Source organism: Aquila chrysaetos, chromosome 8 (assembly GCF_900496995.4).
Source record: "Aquila chrysaetos chrysaetos chromosome 8, bAquChr1.4, whole genome shotgun sequence".
Classification (NCBI taxonomy): Eukaryota; Metazoa; Chordata; class Aves; order Accipitriformes; family Accipitridae; genus Aquila; species Aquila chrysaetos.
In genome coordinates this window covers 15,013,952-15,030,814 of record NC_044011.1, presented here as the reverse complement: position 1 = coordinate 15,030,814, position 16,863 = coordinate 15,013,952, and the positions used below count along the sequence as shown (strand labels likewise).

The following is a 16,863-nucleotide window of genomic DNA, read 5'->3' as shown; positions in this document are numbered from 1 at the left end:
ATGGTTTTACTGCATTCCTGTTCTGAAATCTGTAAGCACGGGAGCAGTAAATTTTATGCAAGCAGAAGCATTCTGATGGCTCCAGCTCCTTTTATAGTGGTTCATTTTAAAGTAATGAACACTGTATATTTCTTACAGACCAATTAAGTCAGGAAGTGGTGCATTACGGTTGAGGAGCCTGCTGGTTTCAGAGGATGTGATACATCACTAGTTGTTGAACATAAAGTATATTTGCTGTATTTTTGTGTTCTTTTTCGAAACACCTGCTCAGACAAATGTTCAAATAATACCTTCAGGAAGTTTCTAGTGAAAAGTGCATTCAGAAAATGCAAAACATATCTTTAGAAGATCTGTATTGTCTGTTCAGTATTAGAGTTTAGGGCCCTCTATAGGGGCAGGTAAGGGTTCAGGATTCTGTATCATTCTTGGGGTGGGGAGATACAAACTGCAATGTTGCACACTTACACTTTCTCATTCTGTTATCAAGAAGCAGGGTGTCAAATCCTAGTTCTAAACAAAATTATGTAAAATATTTATTTACTTTTATTTCCAGTATTTATTTTATTTATTTATTTCAACTTAGCCTTCTCAACTAGCATGCTCAGTACTATAGTATGCAATTAAACATATAATCCTTTCCATTCTAGTACTTACTGAAGTGAAAAAAAAACCACTGCAAAGTTTGAATGTTGCATTGCTGAAGTTGGGAAGTAAATGGTGGAGATGTTTGATGCTAGGTTGGGGAAATCTTGCTAGTTCAGCTGTAGCTTAGGCTGATAGCAGTTAAAGCCCAAGTTGTTGATTAATGTATGTACAAAGTACTTGTTGTGATGTCTAATTCCCACTGGACAAAAGGGTTTGCAACCCCCAAGATAATTTTTAGAAAGCTCCAGAAGCTCTTTAGAATATGTTGTTATATATCAGGGTGTGTTCCTGTTACGATATTTTGGAGTTTGGAATGTATCATAGAACATGATTTTGGCTGCACTCAGCTAGTAAATGCAGACTAATTGTTCTGGTGTTGAGAATAAAATGCATCTTTTCATATTCTGGATCCCTGACAGAATTAATAAATTATTATAGCCTGCGTGCTTTTCTGCAAAGCTACAGTCATCCCTTGCCTAGAGAATTTTTCTTAGTGGTTTGCTTCCTACAGCTGTGAACGAGTAGAAAGTGCTCTATGAAAATGCTTTAGTAATATAGTATGGCAATACGCGTCCAGTCTGATTTTATGCTGCGCAATGGAACTTCTCCATTCACGTGTAAAAGCCTCTTTCTTTGTCTCTCACAATCTGTTTTCTTACCCACCTTTTTTATTTGCCTCTCCATTCTGAGGAGGTCTGTAACTGCAGAAGAGACAGCTACAGAAAGGTAGCTGTGTCTCTGCATCAGAGACTTCTCTTTCTGTCCTTCTAGAACACTTTCATCCTTTCAGATGAATTTTTCTAATATGTCAGCCTGGTGCAAAAAACATTACAGATGTTTACAGCCAGGAAGCAGTGCTATTGCTGCAACTGCTCGGGCTTTGCAAAGAAGGCTTTGTTGTATGTGTTTTCATCCCCTCCCCTAGCACTCACGGTCCACATTCTTGGAGATCAAGTCTGGCACATGTTGATGAATGCAAGTTTTATTTAGAAACATGACCACTTGTCACCATTCAGTCTCATGTTATCAAGCAACGGCTGCTAACATTTGTTTGGCATGCAACGTTTTCTGTACAGTACTCACCAGCAAAGAGAAGTGTGTCCCCTTTCCTCCCCCCGCCCAAAGCACAGTGTTTGCAGGCTTTTGGAGTGGAAGTTCTTCTTTTTAATGCTGGAAAATTTCATGGTGGTGGCAGAGGACTTGCATGCTGTGAGGATGGCGGAGGACGGCAGTGTGGATTCAGATCTCCCAGACTGTAATTGTGATATCACAAGGCAGGCAGCTATTTTTGTTTGCTTTTGATTTATATGGTTCTTTCTGAAGTCTTGGCTTGCTGGGAAACTAATAGAAATATTGATATGTAGAAATCACTACCTTAGCTAGAAATTACTGGGGTTTGCTCAGTTTAAAAATAGTTGACAGTGATAACAGCATACTTTGTTTTACAGCTGGTATTTTTGGATCCCAGAATAATTTTTTGTTACTGATGCAGACTAAGTACGAGTAAAATCTCTTGGCTGTCTGAAAGAAACTGTAGACTGTTTTTACTGCTGTTTTTAAATACAAGAACATGTGCTGTTTTTAAATACAAGAACATGTACACACATGCGAGAAAGCAGACTTTGCATTTGTCTGCTCACTGTTTGTGTCATCAAAGGGGCATGGCTACAAGTGAAAGGCAGAGAAGGAGAGAGCCTGTAAAGAAAGTATTTCAGACTTAACTTATTGAAGCTGGTGTGTCCTGTATATATTAATGACTGTTTTGTAACTGCATGTAATACTTGAACTCAGCCTACACCATCTTGGATTTTTTATTCAGCTTCTCTTTTTCGCTCTTCACATTATCTTTTCCAGAGGTTTTGCTGTTGTTCAGAGTTCTAGAAATTTACTCTTTGAAAGGGAAACTGTGATCTGAAGAGCAAGTATAACTGGAGGTACTAGTGTCCTGGTACTCAGTAGTACTGTACTTTGGACAATAAATCTTTTTTAATCATAAAAGATTATTTTTAAAAGCCTGATTTTAATAGTGTAATATTTTTCACTATTTCATAGAGTGTTTCTTGAAACTTTGTCTCCAGTTCCAAGTAGATTTAAAACAAAACAAAACAAAACTTTTCTGCTTTCTACTGGCTTTGTACAGATTTAGCTAACATGCTCTTACTGACCTTTTTCATGTTGCTTTTAAAGTTTAATATTAGTAACCAGCTGTCTAAATGACTAACACAGTGGCCATGACTTCTATATGATGCATTATGTATTTACAGGGTTGTTTCCTGTTTAGGTTTAAGTGGAATCTAAGGCTGTTTAATTTAGTACTAGTTGAATTAATGGTATTTATGCTTAATTTCAGCTCCAAGTTGTTCTCCCACTGCCTTTTCTTAATGTAAAATAGACATTTAAAAGTTTTTACTTTCTTGGGGAAACTGAGATACAGTAATTGGAACACGTAAACGTAAACATCATAAGCCCATTCAAATTTTCACATGAGTTTTCATCAATAAACCATAAAAACAAACAATTGAATTCTGCAGTATTTTCCTTTCTGAGAGTCGTAAGTATTTGTAAAATGTTAACAAGACTGATGTGTGTGTGTTATATAAAAACAACCTTTAAAACAACCATGTCATGGGTCCAAACCTTTGATTTCAATGGGGAATCTTCATTATCAGGGAGAGAAGTTATCTCAATTCGCTTGCAGAAACATGCATAGTGCTGCCACAAAAGCATGAAGTGATTATTAGACTAATTAACTGTTTAAACATAATCTTGTAAATGAAATCTCAAAAGGTCAAAATTACAGTTGACTAGGGATCCCACATACTTGAATGGTTTATAATTTGACCTTTGTCTCTAAGCAGAGCTTTTAGTTTCATTAGCTTTCAGGCCCTGCCATTAGCATGGAAAGATAAGATTTTGAGCTGTTATATTTTTAAAAGAGAGGTATTTCTGTTGGACACATATTATGTAATTATTTGTACACAGTCACAGTATTCAGTGAGGTGAAGAGCGTAGGCATCTTGCCTGCTAAAATTCTGAAGGAAAACTCTTAGACATGATGGATTACATCTATTATTTGTTCACAGATATGTTTGCAGAGTGGCTAAAGGCACAACACTGTATTGCAGTTCAGTCAAAAAAAGTAAACCCAGCATACTCCAAGAAGCACTTGTTCATTTGCTTCTATTTGTACCATGGGCAACAAACCTGTTATGTTAGACTCAGTACAAAAAAGAACAGTGTTAACAGTAAATGTAGCGAGGGGCAGGGAATGTAGTGAGGGGCAGGGAGTTGTCCTTTTTTTTAATTTTTCTTTTTTTTTTTTTTTTAACTTTTGGAATTTAGGTGCAGGGACTGAATTGCAACATTTTGATGGGAGGGCAGGTTTAGCAGTAGGTTTTGGTTTTAGTTGGAGTGTTCTTTTAGTATGTTGTGCTTTTTTTCTCTTTCTCTCTTGAGTAACTTAGGTCATTTGACTGAAAATAGCTCTATTTGGGCTGGGGTTGTATTTTGCTCTGGCAGGGATGTACTCCCATGCAGTCTGCCTGAGGCAAGCAGGGCACTTTCTAAATGACAGGCCCTTTATCAAATGTTGCAGGCAAAATGTACATAAAATCCTGCACCAAGGTTAGGGTACTATACAGTTGCAAACAAGAAAAGCCTGGTCCACAGCTTGGGCTTGCAAATGATAGAGTGACATTACTTCTACATAGGGCTGACATGACTCGTTGTTCCCTTTGCTACTCCAGTGTGCCTGCAAAGGATCAGCGGTATCCAGCCTTGAAAATCTAAGCAGAAAATGGGCATGGTTTCACTCCTCTTAATTAATATCAGAGACAGAAAAGCTGTATGTGAGTTCCAGAAGACTGATAGCCAACCTTCTTGCTCACCCTATGAGCAAATTTCAGTTGGTTCAAACCCACAAAGCACTGTATGTATGATCATAGGTGACAAGGAGATGGTCCCCCAAACATTGGTTGTTCTCCTAGTACCTCTCCAAAGCTAAATATATAGCTGTGTTTCAGGATAACCTGATGATGGGGACTGGAGCAGTCTTTCAGCATGATTGTGTTCATTTCAGTCCCTTCATGGCCAGATTTTCAGGTTACGCAGATTTTTTCCAATTACTGAGATTTTTTTCAGATCACAGCCCTTCAGCTGTCGGTCATGAGACTCTGGCAAGGAAGATACTGTTCTTAAGCATGTTTGGTGCTAAAGAGCCACAGTTTGGCCATCTGTGATCTAAAAAGAGGGCTAGAAAGAGACAAAAATTTGAAAGATTTAACTTTTAAGTTGATGTTAAGATCTCTGCATTTCTCTGCGGTAAGAAAAGGACAGCCATATTAGAGTCTTAATGGTCAGCTGCAACTGCTGCTTTAAATATGGAAACACTTGATAAATTTGCTGGTTAGTACTATGGAAAAAATATGAATTGCCCTGTTTAAATTATAGGATAGTCGGGTGACATTTTGTTTGTTTGACGAATCTGGCAATCTTGTATTTTTCAACCCAGTTTAGTCAGTCTATTGCCAGCTGCACTCATCTCTTAAAGCTTTCTGATATTGAAACGCTTAAGTGGAAGAGCAATAGAAGCATAAAAGGGAATGTTACTCAAAATTGTTTGTATTACTACATAAAGGGGAAAAAAAAAAAGAAGAAAGCTTAGAAACAATTTCAGAATCCACTAATGTATGTTTTGTAACATGGGGACAGGAAAGAGGGAATTACTGACAGACATTTTTGCAATTGAAACAGTCTGAAGGAAAAAATATCAAGATAGGATGAAGGTTTCATCAAATTTTTCTCACTCTCTAAGCTTAATGTTCCCTTGAATAAAAAAAAAAATGCAAAACACCACTATTTAATTTTTCCTGGCCATTGCTGTTGCAGGGTCAGGGTCTCAAGAAAAATACTACTTAGAAATCACCATGCAGTTACATTCCAATTTCATCTATTTAAATCTGAAGTAGTCCATTAAGACCAAGAACAACTTAAAGCAGCCCTTGGGATTCAGGAATTCTCACTAAGTTCTCAGCTGGATTTCTCTCTCTAAAACGTATTTATTCAAGGACAAGCCATCACACTGGCACAGGTTGCCCAGAGAGGTGGTAGGTGCCCTGTCCCTGGAAACATTCAAGGACAGGTTGGACGGGGCTTCGAGCAACCTGATCTAGTTGAAGATGTCCCTGCCCATGGCAGGGGGGTTGGACTAGATGACCTTTAAAGGTCCCTTCCAACCCAAACCATTCTATGATATGTAGTTCAATGTTTAGAAATCACCTGAGTGAAAAAGACCTGTTCACTCTGCACTCCAACACCAGTACTGGTTAAATGGATAAGTTATTTGTAGTCTAAGAACTTTTGTCATCTGTTGGTCAAATACAGAACTAAATTACTTAGATTGTTTTGGGGTTTTGGTGTGTGTGAGTTCATTAAAAAAAAAAAAAAAATTCCTTTCTTAACAAATGTTTAACTCAACTGGTAAAGGTACAGAAGCTTTGAAAATGTTGTCTGGCATTAGCAAGCTCTTAATTTTTCTTAACCAGACCGTGTGAATGCAGGACCATTTGCACATATAAGATACTTCTGTAACATAATAAAGGAAGACTTCAGAACAGAACTTGCCATCTAACTTAAGTTTCTCTGAAAACTTCCTGAAACACATGCTGTGGAAATTCTCCTTCAGTGTGTTCTTATGCTGCTGTTTCTTTTTCTTTACAGGGTAAAGAAGTTGAAGGAGACCCTCGTTGCAGTGCAGCAGCTGGATAAAAACATGAGTAGCCTGAGATCTTGGCTTGCCCACATTGAGTCAGAGCTGTCCAAACCTATCGTCTATGAAACTTGTGACTCTGAGGAGATACAAAGGAAGCTAAATGAACAGCAGGTAAAATACAACACGCTTATCAGGTGCATGACGGCATGGGGAGAACCAAAGTAGAGTGTCCTTGGGCTGCCTGTACCCGACTCAATGCTGAGAGGGCATGAGGCAAAGAAGTGTTTAAATATCAAGGCAAGTGGTACTTACTGTGTCACTTATAGAGCCTTCTGCTGGCTTTGACATCGAATCCACCAGGAGCTGATTGACCTTTCCAAGAAAGGTAAGGCACCAAGAGATGTAGCCTGAACGAGTTATTGCAATTGTTTTTCCTTTGGGGTTTGTGGTTTGTGTTTGTTTGAATTGTCTGTTCCCAGAGGCAAAACTGACACCTATTAGACCTTGCAAATTTTGCACATGCTTGAAAATGACTTTTTTAGCAACCTTCTAACTTAGTTTTATTTTGCAGCTTGTTTGAGAATCACTTTGCACGCAAAGATGCATGAGCTGTACATGTGAAGTTAAAATTGGTTGGTTTATAGCACACAAAGCCTTTATGCAGTGCTAGAACCAAATTGTCAACACTGCAATGGGCAGAAAAATGTTAAGTCAACCAGTTTTTGGCATTACAACTAATGTTACTCCTAAGAAGATTTACTATATTTTCTCTTTCCTGTTCCACTTCACTGCCCAGTGCAGTTTTACCTCGAAGCATATTGCTGGGAAGGACTGTTGTTCTGTTGTGTTCCTGTTAGTTATTTATTGGCAAAAAAACCTTTCTGGTGCCTCACTGGAGATGAGTTAGATGCTCTCCTGACTTGTTTCTGCAGAGAAGAAAGAAATGCGTGGGAAGAGGAGTGCCAGAATGTTTAGGGGATAATTAATTTCTGAAGTGTACAAACTGGCATTTTGCTCTTTTAACCTGAGTGTGGGACTGAGACTCAAGAATTTGCTCAGAGTTTTTGCTGACTCCCCAGCTGATTTGCTACATGGCTGTGCAGAATTATTTATTAATATTCTATATGAAATTTACATAGGGATAATAACTTATAACACACAGGCGTCACTAATGAGTGGAGTTTCTGAGACAATAAAGTGCTGGGCAGGACTTAACATTGCTATCAACAAAGTAGATACCTGAGATTTTTTACTAGCATCCCTATGGAGGCATCCCACAGTTTGTTACAACCACTTCTTATGGTACTTATTCTGGGCACAGAGACTGGTACTTCTGTCTTCTGCTGTGTCCTTGTGGTGATCCCAACACAGTGACAGTGTGCAGTGATATTCTGTAGAAGTGTGAGTGGTTTAATTTGAACTCCAAAGGGGAGAAATAGAGGTGAATCTTATCCTGGGAGGATGCCATGCTTGGAAACTTGATGATGATTTGATTTGATAACACTGCAAGCCATGGTTATAATAATAATTAAAAAAACCCCACCCACCTTCTGTGTATGGCAACCAGTATTTTTATCAGTCAGAGGCTATATCACTATCCACCGCATCTCAGAATGCCAGTATGTTGACCACCTTCTCAAGTATTTCATCCCTCTTTATTCTTCCGTTAGTGATCTTACGTTCTTTTCCATGTTTGATCTTCCACTGAGGTCATGTTATCTTCCCTGCTCGTACTGCTACCAGTTGTTCATATACAAAATTACGTTAAAAATATTATGCTGTGAAAGAGGAGGACCAAATCCTATTTCTGTAACTTCATTATCTACTTCTCAGCATCTACTTCAGCCAAGAATCAGCTTTGCAAATTGCTGGTCTCTGTAGTGAAATTAAAGATACAATTGAAGCTGGATATCCTGGGGAAGGTAGGGTAACTTCACTGCAGTATTTTCCTAGGGTCGCAAACTGCATTTCAAGGATTACTTGTTTGTTTACTTTCTCAATCTGCTACCACTTGAAATGTGGAAAAAAAGGTGTTCGCTTCTGGGTTGGTAAAGGAAAAAAAGCTGTGTGGGGGTGACAGCAGTGCATAAAAGTGATGCTCCTTTCTGAACTAACCCAAAGGCTAAATGTTGTCTAATAAAATTTTTAAATATGGGAAAGAAATATAAGGCTATGGAGAAAAAACAGTGTAGACTTTGCTTGTAGAAAGGTTCTGTAGGTGAATGAAAAAAGTTTAATCCTTAGGAATCCTCAGGACCACCAACTGGCAGTTCTCACTGTTGCTCTACTCCAAAACAGCAGAGAGGAGATTGTGTTACCTGAACTTGCTTAACCTCAAGTCTCATAGCTGTCTGGAGTATGTGTTTCATAGAGTATTGTATCTGTTTATAGTATCCACTGTTATATGACATTTCAGGATGGATAGAAAGAAGAATAAGCACTTGGACATCACAATGAAAGAGTGTTTTCCAGGCAAGTGAAAGGGTCAGTGCTGAGGAAGAAAACATTGTGATTTTCCACTTGATGATCTCATGGAGATGTTCACAAAATAGCCTTCTGTTTCATAGATGAGAAGAGGAAATAGATTACTTCACTGAGTCCAACCTCAGTTATCACAAACAACGAAATCAAATGCTTGATACAAGTTGAACTTGCTCCATTTCAAATTTGCTGAGGTTTTTAGATTCTACGTTTAGATCTCATTTCCTGCTGGAAGGCATTTTCAGAACATCATATTGCTAGTTGTAAGAAAAGTTCCTCTAGTTAGACTTTAAATGTACGTAGACACAATATGTTGACACTATTTCCCTTTGCATGTTATAGTTTACTTCACTAGCAAAATTATAAAGAGCAGTTTATCTCTACTCATCCTCAGGCTGCTAAGTTCTTGTTCTCCTAAATAAACTTCCACACCTCTAATTGTCCTAATAGTTCTTTTCTTCATCTGAATCAGAAGTGAACATAGTATTCTAGAGGCAATCTATCACTTCTTGGTGTGGTCACATTAGTACTTCTTTGTCACTATTGGAATTATATTGTCTTGGCTTTGTTACTGTTCTTCCTGATTTTTCCATCTTAATATTCTGATGATTCATTGGAAATGTAGGCAGGAGTTAAACAGGGTTTTGTTTCCTTGCACCGATCCAAGAGCAATAGCCAGTTACTTTTGTGGCTTGTTTTAACTTAAACCTGTAGTTCAAAAGTGAAGCTGAAACGTTGCTTCAAGATGAAACGTTATTATCAGCGTAGAACAAGCTGTTGCAACCAAGAAACCGTCAGGAGAAGTAATACTGATCACATATAATAAGTGCTAAGACACTGTAAGTGCATTTTCTTTAGATGTTCTGAATTTTCCTTTTCCATTTCTAATGAAAATGCTATAGAATTGGAAAGCTGAAGGAAGATGTCATGCTTTAACCCCAGCCCGCAAGTAAGCACCATGCAGCTGCTTGCTCACTCCCCTCTGGTGGGGTGGGGAAGAGAATTAGAAAGGTAAAAGTGAGAAAACTCATGGGTTGAGATAAAAACAGTTTAATAGGTAAAGCAAAAGCCGCGCACGCAAGCAAAGGAATTCATTCCCCACTTCCCATGGGCAGGCAGGTGTTCAGCCATCTCCAGGAAAGCAGGGCTCCATCACGCGTAATGGGTACTTGGGAAGACAGACACCATAACTCCAAACATCCCTCCCTTCCTTCTTCTTCCCCCAGCTTTATAGGCTGAGCATGACGTCGTGTGGTCTGGGATATCCCTTGGGTCAGTTGGGGTCAGCTGTCCCGGCTGTGTCCCCTCCCAGCTCCTTGTGCCCCTCCAGCCTGCTCGCTGGTGGGGTGGGTTGAGAAGCAGCAAAGGCCTTGGCTCTGTGTAAGCACTGCTCAGCAGTAATGAAAACATCCCTGAGTTACCAACACTGTTTTCAGCACAAATCCAAATCACAGCCCCACACCAGCTACTATGAAGAAAATTAACTCTATCCCAGCAAAAACCAACATAGAAGAAAAATGTCCTCCTAGAGATGCACTGTTCAACATGTGTTGCTGCCGGTCTCCATGTCAAACATGCCACTTTGCAGCTAGCTCATCTGGGGAAGAGTAGGTTCACAAAGCGTTCCTCCACTAAACCCTCTCAGTAGATAAGAACATATTTTCTTGTCACACTTCCCTTACTAACTTCTGCTTTACATTCTCGGTGATAATGGGAAAGGATTGGGAATAATTCCACCACTTATTGGTGATGTTGATTAAATGTATGTGAAAGATGCTCAGCTGAGCATGCAGAGCTCTGGCAGTTTGTCCCAGGTGACGGTTTGGTGTTCATAGTCCCTGGGAAAGCTGTGCATGCTGCCGCGTTCTCCCGGCCTCATTGATAACATTGCAACACCACTTGCGCAGATGCAGTCTCTTAATAGGTATTCACTGGATGGTTTTCTCCTGTTTGCAAGCTTATTAAATTTTCTTTTTAATAAGTAGAAGAGAAGTGCATTTGTATTTATGCATGTTTTGCAATTTCTCTTAAGAATTAATTTCTTCACCTACAGGAACTTCAGAGGGACATAGAGAAACACAGCACTGGAGTGGCATCGGTTCTCAATCTGTGTGAAGTGCTGCTTCATGACTGTGATGCTTGTGCCACGGAAGCAGAGTGTGACTCTATCCAGCAGGCTACACGCAATCTGGACAGAAGGTGGAGGAACATTTGTGCAATGTCAATGGAAAGGCGACTTAAGTAAGTCTAAAATACCTACAAATTAGTATTTCCTTCCACAGGCAAAAATACAGGATGGGATGTATGTTTATAGGGTTGCAGTACTGAAGAAAAGGGTGTAGGGGTCAGAAAAAGTTCATACACTGGATAAAAGCCAATAGCTGTTATGCTGCGGGGAAAAAAAGAGATTTTGGGTTGCGTTTGTATGTGCCTTTATACAAGGTACAGATATCAATTATCAAATCTTGTTCACAAGGCCTTTGATGGAATGATGTTTTATTTCCCACGCTTCATAGAAATGATGAGAGAGAATCTAGAGAAAGCTTAGATTATAGCAGTGACTCCAAGAGATTTAGAAAACATGACCTAAAAGGGAGAGTTGTAACACTTAAGTTTACCCTAGAACTGCTGAGACTGATAGGGAAACTAGTTATCAAATAGGTGGAATGTTATTCCAGGCGTTAGGGTTTTCATGCACTTTATGTTCCTCAGAAGTTTCTCTTACATCTGATTTTGTTCATTTGGAAGAATTTTAGGACTGAACACTCATCTGTAATTTCCTCGTCTGCCCACCGTAGCTTTGCGGAGCAAGTGCGGGCCGTCCACGGCGCCCGTGCTTCTTGGCTGTGGTCTGGTTTACTGCACATGCTTAGACCGTCTGTACACTGCATGCCCGTGATGTGCAGAAGATTCATTGTTTTCTATTCCCAGCTAGGATAGCATGAGTGATTTTGATAGCCATAATGATGTAGGTTAGATTGTGCCAATGCTATGTACTCTGTGCTGACCGGTAATAAGATATGTTTAACTGTTTGAACTCCTGTATTTATGAAGATCTTTTCTGTATCTTTTAAAGTCATGAATCTGATTTCTGTGATGTTTACACAGTCATATCAAGAACTCTAGGTGAAGTTTATGACTTTTTAAAATGCTGAATTGAACTTTATATGATCTTTGGTTTTGTGGTATATTCTTAAGGTATTTAGTAAAGGTTTTCTTTATTTTATGCAAAAAAAAGTTGCCTTTAAGTTGTGCTGCTCTATATCCACAGATTGCTATCTTTAAGTCATTTTATACTATTGCAGTGGTAATTCTTGTATAGTATATATATAAAAATACAGCTTATGAGTTCTGTCTTTAGCACAGTCTGTCTTGAAAATATACAGGCTCTTCATACTTTTGTGTCCAGCAAATTAACTCAGAACTATTTTAAGTTAATGTGGAACAATGCATTGAACTCTCTTGTACTTTTTTGCAATGTACACATTATGCTATTAGTAGATTTGTACCAGTAAGTTAACTGAGCTATCAGTATTTAGGATCTTTATTGTACTAGAAACAGTTATTCATATTAAAAAGCAACTTTCCGGATGTCAAACTTCAGGTTAAACAACATATCATCAACAAAACATAAATTCTGCATGGATCAGGTCCATATCAGACCTGTGCATCTAAGATTTGGGAAAGATGTATTCTGTATGTAGAACCAGACAAAGTTCTGCTGTAATACAACTTGTCCCAAAAAAGATCTTGTTATTTTGAATCAAGTGGTGTTGAAGTTCGTAGGATTTTATAGTCTCAGTATTAAGCCAATTTGATCTCAGGATCAAAAGTCAGCCACTATTCTTACATATTCAGTTGAAGTCAAATTGGTTTTTTTAAACTTTGAGTAACTTCTAATTTTGTGTTCTTTAAATAAAAACATGTTTACAGTGTATATTGAGAGATAGCATTTTACCACTTGTTGGTGAATGCAAAAAAAAGTGTTCATGTCTCTTTGCAACGCAGAATATTGACTGAGATCTTTAAAATATATGCTGCAACATCTTCAGCATTCTGTAAGAAAAAGTTCTGTAGTTGAAGGTAGTGTGGAATTTCTAATCTCTAAAATACTGGCTTAGGTACCTACACAGGGACTGTATTTCAGAAGTTATTTAGCATGTGGTCAGATTCCAAAATTAGATGCATTAAAAAAAATTGCCATCATCTTATTCTAGCTCAGTCTGGAATGAGCCAGCCTTCCCTGTGGTTTGTTTATCAGCCTGGCTGTCTGAGTTAGATTAAGAGCTGGTTATTGTCTGGTGCAGTGCTAGTTTGCAGTTGTAGATGATTAGTTAAGGTTCTGTAGGTTAGCTGGCCTTCAGTCTGAGCATTCCCTAATTTTTCCATTATCTATTGCAGAATTGAAGAGACATGGCGGCTATGGCAAAAGTTTTTGGATGACTACTCTAGATTTGAAGACTGGCTAAAAATCTCTGAGAGGACAGCTGCTTTCCCAAGCTCCTCTGGTGTGCTTTACACGGTTGCTAAGGAAGAACTGAAGAAATTTGAGGTGATTTATAATAGTTGAAATTTAATATCTACCGATCACATTACAGCTGCCAGCTGGTGTTCTTCCTTCCCATGTACAAGTCACTCAGCAGAGACACACTGTATTAATATAGTGGAGTTCACCTTTTTAATTTCTGCAACTTTTTAATATGCCCAGTCAGTAGGTGCTCCAGAGTGTTCATAAATGTCCCTTCACCAAGTACCTCTTCAAATGCATGCTGCATGTTTTAGATTTTGCTTTGATTTTATCCCTCCTCTTCTTTCCATAACTCTCTGAAACCAGCCCTCTGAACTCTTTTCCTGTTTCGCACAAGGTACAATATCCCCATTTTTAGATCCTTATACCTGAAATTCATGTTTGTGCAAGTATTGTTATATGTCCACATGGTGTCCCCCGTGACTTAAAAGTTAAGTGCATGCTTCAAGACTGACAAGCTGTCACTTCAGTCAATGCTTAAGAGCTTGTTACGTAACTCCATTGTGTCTATTACAATGTGGTGGCTTGTCTTATAATTACAATGGAGTGTATACCCATGCGTAAAGCACACACACACGTGTCATATGGCTAGTCACAGCTGAAAATCTTTTGCTTAGTTTCATATTTGCAAGGAGTATATCAAGATGAGAGAGAAAAATAATTCTGAAGAAAGAGAACAAATTGTTTAGGCAATTCTGTAAACAGTCAGGTGCTGACAAGTACTTGCTGTGAAGAAGAAATGCAAATTTTAAATAACATCTAAGACCAGTTAATACTTTTTGGTTTAACAATTAATTCAAAACCATAAACTGTGAAGTTCTGATTCAAGTTTTATAACTAACATTCACATTTCTGAATGTACTGGCCAGGTTTTGTTGTTAGACACTGCCAGACGTCATTATGGTGAGGTAGGTTGCCATAGTATAAAAATGTTTGCTTCCTGGACACAAGTACTTTGTCTCAGACCTCCTTTCCATTGTCCCTTTATTCAGTGATCAGGATCTAAATCTCTAATTTGGCAAGTCTCTGTATGAGAAACAGTACCAAAAATATCTTGGCTGTCTTTGATTTTTACAGCTCATCTGACTTTGCCCAATGTCTGTTTCATTGAACCTCAGCCTTGATGGTGACCTTCCCTCTCCTGCAGACTTGTGGAATTTTTACTGTCTGCACAGTGTCAGCAGGAACTAGCTGTGAAGAGAACGGTTTAGTAGCCTCTCCAGAAGCCTGCTTTCCTTGCAGTTTGGTTCCTTCTCTTTTTTTCTTCTTTTTTTTCTGAGCATCTGCTTCTACACCTACCAAAAAGCAGGAACGCAAGTGACAAAAGTTGTGGTGTTCAAATTCAGCGGAATTCAGCAACTGTGAAGTCAGTATAACAGCCAGGTTTCTGCTTTAACTAGACATTTTTTTTCCAATTTTATTTTCCCCTCCATATCTGCAGTTGAATTTAAAAAAAAAAAGAGCCCAGCAGACTATGTAAGAACATTTCAGTTCCTGAGCACAGAGGTCAGAGACAGCTCTCGCTGACTTCACTGTACAAAATCCAACTCCTTCCTTTCCAGTAGTTTATGGAGCAATGAAAAGAGGTTATAAGAAGGAATGCAACAGATGAATTCTTGTGTAGCTGAGCTGAAAAAATGGAAGACAAATACACAGCTGTTCTTTTGCTGAACAAGGCTTGGTAACAGGTGAAACAACAACTGCACACTTTTAGATTTCTTGGTCCTGGTAAATATAGTCAGATTTGTGCCTCTGATATGAGAATTGCCTCCTTGTGCAATTTTAAGTGACTTCAGTTCTGAGCATTTCGCTCCAGTTGCAAGAACATTTGCTCCTTTTTGGTTGTCCCCTACCCAATTTGATGGCCATTTATTGAAAGGAATAGTTACATTGAGAGGATTCTATGGACTTTTATAATTTTTCTTTTTTCAAACCAGCGTCTTTACTTTTGTCTCTGGTATTACAGCAGAAATGTGCTTATTTCAGTTTTAGCTTTGATTGGTACAATATGAAGAGTATAGATTGTTTATGCAGAAATCTCATTTGTTAGCTAATTTTAATTAAAATTTCTGTACAGAAGTATATTAGCTATCACACTTCTCCAGTCCTTAGTAAGGGTGATGTTTTGGGAGAGATTGACTGTTTATTTGCATTGTGAGCACTATCAGAGAGCAAGTTTGTAGAACTACAATGGGACTCACAACCTACTTGTATTCAAGAGAGCTGGTGTAGTCTATGTTTTTAAGTCTTCCTTTGATCGCTTTTCTCTTTCTGTGACAACATAAAAATGAGTAGGGTGGGGTTTTTTTTTGGTTTTTTGTTTTTTTTTTTTTTTTTTTTTCTTGAAGGGTTTAATTCCCTCAGCTCCTTACAAGGTGCTTTCTCCACCTTGCTTTGTGATTGCTAGTCACAACATGAAACTCATGGGTAAAGTCACCTACTGTTTCTGCTCCCCAGCTGGGTGACTGAGGCTTTTGTAACGGTAGAAGAAGCACTGAAAGTACATGGTGCAGACACTTGCCCAGCCATAAGTTGGTATGGATGTTCACAAAATTTGCTTTCCATGAAAATTTTAAGTCAAAACTTACTTGTATACCACTATACAGAACATAAGATGATTCCTTCAGTGCCATTATTTACTATTTTTGGTAAAACTCAGAATAAACAATTGCTCAAATCTCTTCAATGTTTGCACTTCAGCAAATTCAGCGTGTGTAAGGAAATCTGATGAAGCCACAGGAATCTTGGACTTCTGTTCATTATTTAAAAAAAAAAAAGTTTCATATTCATTGTTTGTGTTTCTGTTCTCAAATACAAAGGCATATGATTGAGTAGAAGTTGAGTCTAATTTTTTTGTGCTGATTTTGCCATTGTAATGAGTATTCATGTTGCAATTTCTTATTCAGTGAACTATGTCAGTTTTGTAAAATTTTTTCTTTTTTTATTGCTCATTGTAATCAGAAGGCAGCCTCTCAATAAGATAGCCCTCAGGAGATGTCCGCATCCATAGTGAAATCTATCAGCTAACACAGGTCAAAGTGTAGAATTAGGGTCAAAATAAAGGGAGACGCTTATATATGTATCCTGATTTCAATAATTAAAAAAACTGATGGTGTCTTTTGTTTGTATTGCTTTAGGCCTTCCAGAGACAAGTGCATGAAAGTCTGACTCAGCTGGAACTGATCAATAAACAGTATCGCCGTCTGGCCCGAGAGAACCGCACTGACTCTGACTGCAGCCTCAAGCAGATGGTTCATGAGGGGAACCAGAGATGGGACAACTTACAAAAGAGAGTTACCTCCATCTTGCGCAGGCTAAAAGTATTTTTTCCATTTTTAAGCCCTTCAGTTTTACTACTATACCTATGAATCAGGGGTAGTCCAGAAGTTTCCAGTTTAATGCATTTGCACAGTGTTTTTCAGGGGATTTTTACCTTTGGAAGAGGAGGGAGCTTATCAGCTCACTTTGTCTGAGGTAACCAAGGCATGAAGCCTGTAGG

At 38.5% G+C, this 16,863-nt stretch overlaps 1 protein-coding gene across 19 annotated transcripts in view; it reads left to right on the top strand.

Moving 5' to 3' along the window:
* SYNE1 (spectrin repeat containing nuclear envelope protein 1) overlaps positions 1-16,863 on the top strand; it is a 320,180-nt gene that overhangs the window by 280,395 nt on the left and 22,922 nt on the right. For 18 of the 19 annotated variants that reach the window (XM_030022683.2, XM_030022698.1, XM_030022689.2 and 15 more), the window contains 4 exons: positions 6,364-6,526; positions 10,890-11,077; positions 13,238-13,388; positions 16,502-16,684. In XM_030022683.2, coding sequence (XP_029878543.1) covers positions 6,364-6,526; positions 10,890-11,077; positions 13,238-13,388; positions 16,502-16,684 — 685 coding nt within the window. Of the gene's footprint in view, positions 1-6,363; positions 6,527-6,681; positions 6,741-10,889; positions 11,078-13,237; positions 13,389-16,501; positions 16,685-16,863 lie in introns of those variants that run through there. The other variant, XM_041125449.1, reaches the window with a different exon arrangement.